The 13,520-nt window shown below is 43.7% G+C and overlaps 1 protein-coding gene across 5 annotated transcripts in view; it reads right to left on the bottom strand.

Annotated features, from left to right (window-relative positions):
• nav2a (neuron navigator 2a) overlaps positions 1–13,520 on the bottom strand; it is a 755,574-nt gene that overhangs the window by 104,767 nt on the left and 637,287 nt on the right. For all 5 annotated transcript variants that reach the window (XM_052028895.1, XM_052028896.1, XM_052028899.1 and 2 more), the window contains one exon: positions 1,864–2,002. In XM_052028895.1, the coding sequence (XP_051884855.1) occupies positions 1,864–2,002 (139 nt within the window). The remainder of the gene's footprint in view (positions 1–1,863; positions 2,003–13,520) is intronic.

The raw sequence follows: 13,520 nt of genomic DNA, 5'->3' as shown, positions 1-13,520 counted from the left end.
GTTCTGGTCGCCTCATTATAGGAAGGATGTGGAGGCATTGGAAAGGGTGCAGAGGAGATTTACCAGGATGCTGCCTGGATTGGAGAGTATGCATTATGAGGAGAGACTAAGGGAGCTGGGGCTTTACTCTTTGGAGAGGAGGAGGATGAGGGGAGACGTGATAGAGGTATACAAAATATTAAGAGGAATCAATAGAGTAGACAGCCAGCGCCTCTTTCCCAGGGCACCAATGCTTAATACAAGAAGGCATGGCTTTAAAGTAATGGGTGGGAAGTTCAAGGGAGATATCAGAGGGAGGTTTTTCACCCAGAGAATGGTTGGTGCATGGAATGCACTGCCTGGGGTGGTGGTGGAGGCAGATACGTTGGTCAAGTTCAAGAGATTGTTAGATAAGCATATGGAGAAATTTAAAGTAGGGGGATATGTGGGAGGAAGGGGTTAGATATTCTTAGGTGTGGTTTAAAGGTCGGCACATCATGGTGGGCCGAAGGGCCTGTATTGTCCTATGGTTCTATGTCATTACAAATACATGCACATGGGGTACATGAATGTACAAATCACTATCTCTCACCTGCATCTATCACCACCTTGTGCCCACCCCACCTCCCCTCTTTTGCCCACCTATCACTGCTCTGCTTTTCCCTCCAAGACATTGGGCTTCCCCTTTTCCTATCTTCAGTCCTGAAGAAGGGTCCTGACCCGAAATGTTGACTGCCTGCTTTTCACCACAGATGCTGCCTGGCCTGCTGAGTTCCTCCAGCATCATCATGTTTTTCATCTAGATTCCAGCATCTGCAGTCCTTTGTTTCTCTAATATAACTTGTATTCAGAGTCACTCCAATGAGCACTAATACACAAGCAGAAGAAGAAAGATGAGTAAACTATGGAGATCATAGAAGCTAGATATCAGGAAACAGTGCTGATGATTCTGTTAATGCCGTGCCACAACAGCTAATGCTGTTATCTCAGAGGTCAGAGACCCAGTTCAATCCTGACCTTGGGTGTTGACTTTGTGGAGTTTATGTTCTAAGAGTCACGCTGATAGGTTAACGAGCTACTGTAAATTACCTCTTCACGTAGGTTAATGCAACAAAAAAATCAAGGAGGATTGATGGGTCAGTGCGATAGAGAACAAGTTGCAGAGCCACAGGGAAATAAGGTTAGAGGTTTTGGGACTAATAAGACCTTTTCTCCTGGGAGCTCACAAGGAGCCACAGGCCAAATGCTCCCTGTGTCATTCTAAGTGTAAGCATAAAAGCTGGTCAGTTTAGATAGCTCACGAGTGAGAACCAGTGCTGAGGCAGCATAATTAGTTGCACTGGAAGGTATCAGTTGGTCACTGTGATTCTTATTTTGGACGGTGGAGGAACAGTGGTGGTTGAGAGGTTTGGGGGAATGGAAGAGGGTCGGGGGAAAGAAATAAATGCAGTGTGTGAACAGCAGACAGGAACCAAAGCACAGTGCCCTCTGTTACTGTTGAACAGTTGGCATTCATCCTTACTGGACTTAAATGATAACCATTTCCAATCACAAAAAGCAGAGTACTTACTTTTTATATATAATTATTTTTTTACCTCTTGGACTGCCATTCAAGAAAGGCACACTGGCCAAGAAACAGGTCACCTTCCTGAATAAATGTGGTAAATGGAAGTATTTTTCAGGTAATTTAAGTACATAAATTCTTCCTATCATGTTTAAAAGCACTCATTTCAGGGGGTCAGTCACGTAAATCAGGATTTTGCACAATGCCTTTGCGGAGTGGCACCCTATTTCTCTCCACTTCTGAGAAGGAGAACAGACATAAGCCCTGAGGTTTGCAGGAATGAATCTGGATGGTTCACCGTGACCTGAATGACATTTTACCTGGCTATCAGGGTTTTTGCGGGAGGTGGCTGGTGTGTTGGCATACGAGCTGATGGAGGAACTCGTGTTGATGTCGTCAGTGCTGAGGTTGTCTATCGTGTCACTAATTCCACTGCTGACCGAGCTGCTGTCATCCCAGCTGAAGGGGAAAATAAACAAAGAATAAACACTGATTAGAACAGCAATCTCTAGAACCAGACCAAACCAAACTTTACATCTCTGAGTCCATGGCTTCCATCACCTTCTTTCAAGTCTGCATTCAACAGTGGGTAGCTCATAGTTGCAAAATGCTTGTGGACCGGGAGCAAGCAAGGCTGCAAAGAGGTCCTGCATATATCCTTCGCTAAATGACTTTGTCCAGAAATTCATTCCTGATCACCACCAGTAAATGTGGGATGTAGCCGTGTCAGTGTGTTGCACTCTACCTCTGAAATTTTAGCACAACCAGGAAGGAACTTATCGATATTTGTGTCAGTATTTTATTTTAAAACATCACAATTATATTTTAAAACAGAAAAACATTTGTTTCTCAGCTTGTAATGTATATGTTGACTTCTGCAGACATTTTACTATGAGGGTATTAACCCTTTTTAATGAGTAGCAAAAAAAACTGCTCCATGCATTAACTGAACATTTAACAAGGGCACTATTTAATAAAAACATACAAGCAAAATATTTTCTGAAGTACACTGGTTGCTGATTTAGCATTCACAAAAAGTTCACAGGAGCAAGGGCACTATGGGAATCAATGCTGAAAGGAGTGATTAATGTATTATAATAGAGATGAGTTATAGATGGTGCTCCTGTATCACATACCTGGTTGAGGGCTCAGACCTCTGCTGGAAGTCTTGCAGCAATAAAACAGTTAAGGTGATTTCATCAGTGCACAGCTCGGTGAGAAGGGAGCTAAGGCAATGTAAAGTGGCTGCATGTGAGAGCTGGGGTTGGATGGGCTGCAGCAAATAGTGAAGTGCAAGGCTCAGGGGTCTACCTTGGCCAGCATGGTGAGCGAGAGCCATTGCTGGGGACCGCCAACAGCTATTGACTGATGGTCCAGATCCTACAGTCCCTCTCATCACCCCTTGTGGATGAAATGGAAGCTGCTATCTCCCTATCTTTGTTTGTCTGCATATTTCTCCCAAGCCCAGAGATTTCTCTGTAGTAACAAGCTCAGCAGTGGTCAATAGCAATTGTGCTTGTCACTGTAGAAAAATCTCCAGGCTGAGGAGAGATATGCAACCAAACAAAGAGAGGAGAAGACAGCAGCTTCTATCACATCCAACAGGAGGTGATAAGAGATCATAGAATCTAGATGGTCTGTGAATACATGAAGCAGGTGCTGACAGACTCCAGCAATGGCCTATGTTCACCAAACGGGTCATGGCGGTCACCTGAACCCTGCATGTCAGCACTCACCCCAGCCAACCTAAACACCCTTCACAGGCAACATTGCACACTACACTGGTGGCTCACTCCATGTTGAGATGTGCTACAATGGAATCACCAGTTCATAGCCATGGGAGCACCAGGGAGAGCAGGGGTTCATGTCAATGGGGTATGAAACTGTACATGTTCAGAATCCAGAACCAAAAGAATTATAATGAACTAGCACTCTGTGGGGAAGTGCTGAGCAAGATATCTAGGGCACTGCTCAATGACCTAAGGTACGGGGTTACAAATATGTAGTGAATGGGTAGGACTTGTCAATTTGGTTTTGGCTCATCTCACTTAGGTATGAGAGGGAAGCCCACTGAAACATATGACATTTCCAACCTGGAATTGGAATTGGTTTATTATTGTCACTTGCACCGAGGTACAGTGAAAAACCTGTCCAGTGTACAGTCCATACAGAACAATTCATTACACAGTGCATTGAGGTAGCACAAGGTAAAATAATACAGAATGCAGAGTAGAGTGTCACAGCTTCAGAGAAAGTGCAGTGCAGGTAGACAATAAGGTGCAAGGTCATAACGACATAGATTGTGAGGTCAAGAGTCCACTTTATTGTACTAGGGAACCGTTCATTAGTCTTATAACAACAGGATTGGAAGGTTCTAGCAGATTGGAAAACAAATGTAATGCCACTACTAAAGAAAGCAGGGGGGATAGAAAGCTGGAAGCTACAACCTCACAACTCTGATTGGGAAAAGTGTTAGAATCCATTATTAAGGAGGTAATTGCAGGATACTTAGAAAATCACTGTAGAATCAAATAGGAACCAGTTGATGCAGTGCATTCAATAAGGTGCTGTATAAAAAGTTTCAGCAAGGTAAGGAAGTATGCAGTTGAGGTAATTATTACTATGAATTCAGGACTGGGATAAATAGGTAATTTTCAGGTTGGCAAACGGTAATGAGTGGGGTTCCACAGGGATCAGTGCTGAGGCCTCAACTATTTACAACTATCAACAATAGTGACTCAGATCACTGTGGGCATATTTGCTGATAATACAAAATAAGTGGGAAAGCAAGACAGAGACACAAGGGACTACAGATGCTGGAATCTGGAGCAACACACAACCTGCTGGAGGAACTCAGCAGGTTGAGCAGCATCTGCAGTAGAGAAAGGAATTGTCGATGTTTCAGGTTGAAACCCTGCATCAGGGCTGAGAGGGGTGATGGCCAGTATATAGGAGAGTGGGAGTGGTGAGGCAGGAGCTCGATGTGACTGGTAGACTGAGGAGGGGTGAAAGATAATGGGAAGGTTGCACCGGCGAGGCGGGGGGGATTAGCTGAGAGACAGTGGCAGGTGGATGATAGATAGAAGCAGGCAAAAAGCAAATTGTGCAGAGAACACACAGGATGTGAATTGGTTAAGTGAGTGGATAAAAAGCTGGAAAATGGAGAATAATATGGGGGAAATGTGAGGTTATCCACATTGTCAGGAAGATAGAGAAGCAGAAGACGGAGCTGATGATGCTGATCCTGTTTAATGTGTCATAGTTGCTGCCCCATGCTGGACACTGGCCACACAGAACGTTTTCTGTGATGCAGTTCCCAGAGCACTGGCAGTGATGCCACCTTGGCCATTTCAGGAGGTGCACCAGGCTACGACGGGTGGCACGGCAGGGGCAACTAATCCCCACCCACAAACCAACCCCTTCCCTGAAGGGTTTGCGATAAACTCAGGTTTTCAATTCTTTTCATCAACAAAATAGTAAATAATTTTTGAAAAATTAAAAATACATTTATGGCACATAAAATTGATATTAATTAAAAACAAAAATATACAATAAAATGAAGAAAAAGAAACAAAAAAAATGCCCAATTTTACATATTAAATGAAGGTCAGCAATCCTGTCAGGTGTAGCTAAGTGTAAAGTTGGGAGGATAGATGTGAAGTGTATCCATTGCCTCAGCTCAGCAGTTTATGGAATGCACTCAATGGTGAGTCCAGAGTTAGAGCAAGAGGTCAAATGTATGGGCATCTGACCTCTGGTCCATTCCCAATTTCTGCAATACAGTGTGTAGGCTCAGAAGTCCAGATCACAATACCATTTATACTGTAGCCAACCGGCCGATCTCTGCTGAGAAAGACAGATTTTTGGACCAAAGCGAATTCAAGGTTTATGAGGGAACAGGAGGTAAAGTGGAGTTAATTCTACGATCAGGTCAGCCATGAGATCATTGAAAGGAGGAGCAGGTTAAAGTAGGCATATAGCTTTCTTCCACTGCTTTAAAATTCTCAGAGTGCTTCCCGAAGAAGGAAGTGCTTCCGAGCTGGGAGGTTGCTTCCCCTGGCTGGAGGGCCAAGAACTTAGTGGTCATGGTCTCAGGATATGTGGTGGATTATTTAAGACGAAGCTGAGGAGAAAGACTGAGACAGATTATAAAGCTAGTTCCAGAAACAGTCATTATTAAGCCACCTGATTGTTGTAAGACCCTACCTTTTTCACTAACACTCCTTGGGAAAGGACATCAGCTGACCTATGTGACTCCAGATCCATGGCTCTCTAAACTGCCCAGCAAACAATTCAATGCAAGTGCAAGTAGGGATGGGTCATACTGTAAATGCTGTCTCTCTCAGTCGCACCCATTCCAGTGAATGAATAAAATTCTTCACACTGTGGGCTGTGATTTTTTGGAATTCTCTCCCCAAGAGGGCTGGAGATGCTTAGGCAATGAGTAAAGACTGAAATCAACAGATTTTTTCTTGGTAGTTAGGAAACTCAAGCGGAATAGAGTTCGGACAGGGGTTCAAGTCAGGTTGAAGCAGATCAGCCATGGTCTTATTTCCTTTCCATTTTATTCACAAGATCAGAAGACAAAGGAGCAGAAGTAGGCCATTCGGCCCATCGAGTCTGCTCCATGAGCTAAACTAAAACTATTCCTATCTAGCCCCAATTTCCAGCCTTATCCCCATATCCCTTGATACCTTGACTAATTAGATACCTATCAATCTCCTCCTTAAATGCCCCCAGTGATCGGGCCTCCACAGCTGTATGTGGCAAAGAATTCCATAATTTCACTACCCTCTGGCTAAAGAAATTTCTCCTCATTTCTGTTTTAAACCGGTACCCTCTAATTCTAAGATTGTGCCCTCTAATCCTGGACTCACCCACCAAGGGAAACAGCTTAGCCACATCTACTCTGTCCAGTCCTTTCAGCATTCTGAATGTCTCTATGAGGTCCCCTCTCATTCTTCTGTACTCCAGTGAGTACAGTCCAAGAGCTGACAAACGCTTATCATAAGTAAACCCTTTCATTCTGGGAATCATCCTCGTAAATCTTTTCTGAACCCTCTCCAACATCAGCACATCCTTCCTAAGATAAGGGGCCCAAAACTGCACACAGTATTCCAAATGAGGCCTCACCCAAATAATTCATGCTTGGGATGCAGTTGTTGCCAACAATGGCAACATTTATTGTTTGTGCCCTCCACCCCCCCCCCCCCCCCAATCCCTCATAAACTAAGGAGGCAGTTGACAGTCAACCCTTGATGTGTATCATGTCATATACATCCCAGATGCAGAGAGATGACAGATTTCCTTTTCTGAGTTACCTCAGTGAATCAGAGGGTTCTTACAACAAAGTGATAATTTCATGATCACCATTAATGAAACGAGCATAAATTCCAGATTTATTTAACTACTTGAATTTGTATTCCACAGCTGCCATGGTGGATTTGAACTCGTGTTTTGAAATCAATAGTCTGGAAGTCTGTCTGTTGGTCCAGTAACTTTACCAATACCCTGCTGCACCCCGATAGAATCACAGAGCGAAGAGCTGTGGATTAATTCCTGCTTCTATTTCTAATACCATTCTGTAAAGGAGAACTCAAGTCACCGAGAATGGGCTGGGAGACAGAGAGAAGGGCTCAGAAAAGTTGTCTCAGTTGATTGTTAAAAATCTGACAGATTATATGATGTTTCTGAGACACAAAAAACAATTGGCTAATACCCTTCCTCACATTAAGTAACACATCTATTGAAGACTCCCATTAACATAGAATATTACAGCACAGTACAGGCCCTTCAGCCCACAATGTTGTGCTGACATTTTAGCCTACTCTAAGATCAATCTAACCATTGCCTTCCACATACCCCTGCATTTTTCTATTATTCATGTGCCTGAGAGTCTCTTGAATGTCCCTAATGTATCTGCCTCTACCAGCATCCTTGGCAGTACATTCCATGCACCCAGCACTCTCTATGTAAAAAACTTACCTCTGATATCCCATCTGTACTTTCCTCCAATCACTTTAAAATTATGCCCCTTCGTATTCGCCATTGTCGCACTGGGAAAAAGTCTCTGGCTGTCCACTCGATCTATGCCTCTTATCATCTTGTACACCTCTATCAGGTCACCTCTCATCCTCCTTCTCTCCAAAGAGAAAAGCCCCAGCTCGCTCAACCTATCCCTAGAAGACATACTCTCCAATCCAGGTAGCATCCTGGTAAATCTCCTCTGCACCATTCCTAAAGCTTCCACATCCTTCCTGTCGTGAGGCAACCAGAATTGAACACAATATTCTAAGTGTGGTCTAACCAAGGTATTATCGAGCTGCAACATTACCTCTTGGCTCTTGAACCTCTTCTCCCTTCTCCCATCAGGCAGAAGATACAGGAGCCTGAGGGCACATACCACCAGGCTCAAGGACAGCTTCTATCCCACTGTTATGACTATTGAACAGTTCCCTTATACGATGAGATGGACTCTTGACTTCAAAATCTACCTTGTTATGACCTTGCACCTTATTGTCTACCCTGTACTATCTCCATGCACTGTGTAATGAATTGATCTGTACAAATGGTATCCAAGACAAGTTTTTCACAGTACCTCGGTACAAGTGACAATAATAAACCAATACCAATACAATACCAACTCATCCCCCGACTAATGAAGGCCAACACACCATACGCCTTCTTAACAACCCTATCAACTTGCGCAGCAACATTAAAGTTGTTAACTGCATAGAACTGCCCAGTCGACCTTTACTCAGTCAATTCAACCTGAATCCTTAATTGCAGTTACAGGTGCAAATACAATTGGCATCAGCTAACTTTTATGTTTCAAATGCAATGCAGATGGAGGAGGTCTGCTATAAAATCTCAGCAAACTTCAGTTATGTTTCCAAACGACAAAAACCTTCAGGTGAATGGAGTGCTTAGCATTGACATCCACTGTTTTTTACTGGGCACATCCCCAGTGGATGTGGTTTTTTTAAACAGGAAATCTTCAGTTACAGCAAGGATCCAAGTCAGCGTCAGCTGCAGTGGATTTTGTGCCGAGTTTTGCACCTGCAGTCAACAGTGCAAAATAAGGACAAAGAGTTTCATGAAGTCACGTGGGAGCACAGTCATTGAATAACAATCCACCCTCTTTCAGTAACTGAAATGATCGTTCCACAAAATTGCAATTTCAGACCACATTTAAAATGAATGTGCATTTCAGTTGAAATTAATTTTACAAGTAAAACTATAATATTAACATTCACATTTAAGTTCCTTTACATGTAGATATTTTATGGTTCACTTTCAAGCCTGAGATGAACTTGATTATCTTGTAGGTGTGGCTGTGCTTTGGAAATAAACTTTAAACACAATATGCTTTACACTTTAAACACAAGAATGAAAGGGCCCATGAAGGACATGTCACGAGTTTCATTGCTAACAGGATTTGAAAACCGTTGGTATTTGAGGTAAAATCATGCAATCTCTATATGCAATACTGCACTGATAGTTTGTCTTACAATTTTGCAAACACTAGAAGGGACTAGATAAAATACCCTGTTTCTGAAATGCATGGAACATAGAAGAGTACAGCACAGGAACAGACCATTGGGCCCATGATGTTGTGCCAAACTAATTAAGCTGGTGACTCCCTATTCCTTCAGCTGCACTTGGTCCATATCCCTCCATTCTCTGCATATTCATGTGCCTATATAAGAGCCTCTTAAATGCCTCTGTTGTATCTCCCTCCAACACCACTCCCGGCATCGCATTCCAGGCACCCACCACTCTCTGTGTAACTGACCTGTCCCGCACATCTCCTTTGAACTTTCCCCCCTCACCTTAAATGCATGCGCTCTAGTATTAGACATTTCAACCCTGGGAAAAACATACTGGTATTTATGCCTCTCAGTAGTGTAGCAGTTAGCGTAACGCTTTACAGTGCCAGCGACCCAGATTCAATTCTGGCCACTGTCTGTAAGGAGTTTGTACGCTCTCCCTGTGTCTGAGTGGGTTTCCTCTGGGTGCTCCGGTTTCCTCCCATATTCCAAAGATGTATGGGTTAGGAAGTTGTGGGCATGCTATGTTGGCGCCAGAAGTGTGGTGACACTTGCGGGCTGCCCCCAGAACACTCTACGCAAAAAGATGCATTTCACTGTGTGTTTTGATGTACATGTGACTAATAAAGATATAGAACCATAGGACCATAGAACAATACAGCACAATACAGGCCCTTTGGCCCACCATGTTGTGCCACCCTTCATATCACACCTAAGACTATCTAACCCCTTCCTCCCACATATCTCTCGAACTTAAATTCCTCCATATGTTTATCTAACAATCTCTTGAACTTGTCCAATGTATCTGCCTTCACCACCACCCCAGGAAACGCATTCCATGCACCACCACTCTCTGCGTGATAAACCTCCCTCTGACATCTCCCTTGAACTTCCCACCCAATACCTTAAAGCCATGTCCTCCTGGTTTGAGCATTGGCACCCTGGGAAAGAGGCGCTGGCTGTCCACTCTATCTATTCCTCTCAATATCTTGTATACCTCTATCATGTCTCCCCTCATCCTCCTTCTCTCCAATGAGAACAGCCCTAGCTCCTTTAGTCTCTCCTCATAATCCATACTCTCTAATCCAGACAGCATCCTGGTAAATCTCCTCTGCACCTTCTCCAACGCCTCCACATCCTTCCTATAATGAGGTGACCAGAACTGGACACAATACTCTAAGTGTGGCCTAACCAGAGTTTTGTAAAGCGGCATCATCACTTCGCGGCTCTTAAACTTGATCCCACGACTTGTGAAAGCTAACATCCCATAAACTTTCTTAACTACCCTATCCACCTGCAAGGCAACCTTCAGTGATCTGTGGATATGAACCCCCAGATCCCTCTGCTCCTCCACACTGCCCAGAATCCTGCCATTTACCTTGTACTCCGCTTTAGAGTTTGTCCTTCCAAAGTGTACTACCTCGCACTTCTCTGGATTGAACTCCATCTGCCACTTGTCAGCCCAGCTCTGCATCCTATCAATATCCCTCTGCACGCTTTGACAGCCCTCCACACTATCCACAACACCACCAATCTTTGTGTCATCTGCAAACTTGCTCACCCAGCCTTCCACCCCCTCATCTAAGTCATCTATAAATATCACAAAAAGTAGAGGTCCCAGAACCAATCCCTGTGGGACACCACTAGTCACAGCCCTCCAATCCGAATGCACTCCCTCCACCACAACCCTCTGCTTTCTACAGGCAAGCCAATTTTGAATCCACCCAGCCAATCTTCCCCGGATCCCTTGGCCTTCTGAAGAAGCCTACCGTGTGGAACCTTGTCAAATGCCTTACTAAAATCCATGTAGACCACATCCACTGCACTACCCTCATCAATCTTCCTGGTCACCTCCTTGAAGAACCCTATCAGGCTTGTGAGGCAAGATCTTCCCTTCACAAAGCCATGCTGGCTGTCCCTAATCAGTCTATGTTTCTCCAAATGCTCATAGATCCTGTCTCTTAGAATCCTTTCCAACAGCTTACCCACCACAGACGTAAGGCTCACTGGTCTGTAATCTTATCTTATCTCAGCCTCTACTGCTCAAGAGAAAACAACCCCAGTCTGTCCGGCCTCTCCATAAAGCACACACCCTCTAAGCCAGGCAGCATCATGGTAAACCTTCTTCTTGCATTTTCTCCAAAGCCTCCACATCCTTCCTATAATGGGGTGACCAGAATTGAATGCAGTACTCCGGATCTGGCCTTGCCAGTGTTTTATAAAGCTGCAACATAACTTCCTGACTCTTGAAGTCAATGCCTTGACTAATAAATATACACATGTCATACACCTTGTTGACCACCTTATCAGCTTGTGCGGCCACTTTTAGGGAGCTATGGACATGGCAATATTGGAAAATTCAGTTCCAATTAAATCAATGGAACCAACTTCACCAAGCAGTGTTGACAGTCAAAGTTTAATTTCTAAACATCTGTGTTATCTGTACAGCCTCCAGTTTTCTCTGGCCATCGAAAAAGCTTTGAGGTTGGAGTTATACCCCTACTACCTGAAGGAGCCTCAGCACGTTGTCATTTCAGTAGGAGTTGAGTTATGGCATCCTTATAGTTGGTCAGGAGGCCGTGGGTTCAATCCTAAAGTCACAAACTTGAGCACACAGTCCTTTCCATAGTCAGTGTAGTACTGAGAGGGTGCCTGATCATCAAAGGTGGTGCCATTAAACTGAAAACGTCTCTGTACTCCTGGGTATACATAAATTCTCCTATAGCATTATTCTAACAGTAGAGGAGTTCTCCTGGTGTCCTGGCTAATATTTATCCATCAACCAGCAAAAATATCTTTCTCATTTCACTGCTACTTGCAGGATCTTACCGGCTACACGTGACTGTTGATTTCTTACTCTTCAAAAGTACTTAATTGACTGGAAAACATTTTGGCAGACTCCAAAGTGGTGAAAGGTACTTCTTAATTATTTATAAACAGGAGCATATCAGTGCCTCTGACAACATGGATCCATCTATCATTGGTATATTTTCCTTACTGGAGGCAAAGTGAAAGCATGCACACGTTAAATAAGGGCACAAGGTGAAATTCCATTGAGCTCAAGGTAAGCAGAGCAATGGGCCTTTGCTCTGTTGACTCAGGCAGACTTTGACTAAGGCAGTGGCCAGAAAATGTAAGCGGTGTGTACGCCTTTTTGGACTTTTGTTTGTTGGCATTGTAGATTGAAGATTGCAATCTCTGTGCATTATTCCTCACTGGTTTCTACTGCCACTTGATTAAGCAATTTCAGCAATGCGGGCATAGACTATCTGGATACGTTTCATCATTTGCAGGTGATGGATTCCCCAGACTTAAAAAGTACTTTCCAAGAAGTTACATTTGCATGGCAATTTTAATGCAGGAAATCATTGACAAATGTGTTATTGAAGTTCAACACCAGCCATATAAGAAGACAAATGAAAATTAAATAAAGCTGTAGATGCTGGAAATAAAAACAGAAAATGTTTTTATTTATACAACATATAAACAGTCAGCAGGTCAGGCAGCATCTGTGGAAAGAGAAGCAGTTGATGTTTCGAGTCTCGGATCTTCATCAGTACTGATAGAGAAACACAATAGTCTGTGCAGCAGAGAAGGCGGGGCAGGGCAATGGGTGAAACAAAGTGTAAACAATGGGGCAGTTAAGGTAAGATTGGCAACACATGGCACAAACAAAGAAGCTTAATGCTTTGTAGTCTGTGGTAATATTATGTAGTCGAACTATATAAAAAACAGAAAAGAGAAAAACAATGGCAGGCAAAAATGGCCTGTTCTCATCTGACAACTTTCTTTGTTTACCCTTATCCCAACTAGCCCCAATACCCCCTCTCTTTCTCCTCCCCTACCGTCTTCATCTGCCCATCACCCACACATTTCTCCCTCCGGTTCCTCTCCTCACTTCCTTACCTTTATTCCATGGTCCACTGTCCTCTCCTATCAAATTCCATCTCCTTCAACCCTTTGTCACTTCCACCTATCACCTCCCAGCTTCTTACATCATTCCCACTCCCCCCACTCTCACCTGCCTATCTTCCCCCTCTCACCTGGAATCACCCACCAGCTCTCGCTCCAGCCATTCCCCAACCCTTTTATACTGGCTATCTCCCCTCTTTCTCTCCAGTCCTGAAGAAGTCTTAACCCGAAACGTCGACTGTTCATTTCCCTCCGTAGATGCTGCCTGACCCGCTGAGTTCCTCCAGCTTTTTATGTGTTGCTCTTTCTTTCTTTCTGTTTGTATGAGAACTGGCCATTTTTGCCCGCATCCTTTTCTCCTTCTCCATTTTCTTTATAGTCAATTCTACATTACACAGACTATTCAATATTAGCAACACATTACAAAGACAAAAAATGTGATTTTAACTGCCCCATTTTTCCATGCATTCCCCTCCTCACCTTCTCTGTAACCAAGACTAATTTGTTTCACTCCT

This window comes from Pristis pectinata, chromosome 14 (assembly GCF_009764475.1).
Source record: "Pristis pectinata isolate sPriPec2 chromosome 14, sPriPec2.1.pri, whole genome shotgun sequence".
NCBI lineage: Eukaryota > Metazoa > Chordata > Chondrichthyes > Rhinopristiformes > Pristidae > Pristis > Pristis pectinata.
Note: the sequence above shows the minus strand (reverse complement) of the source record. Positions and strands in the feature narration are given on the sequence as shown.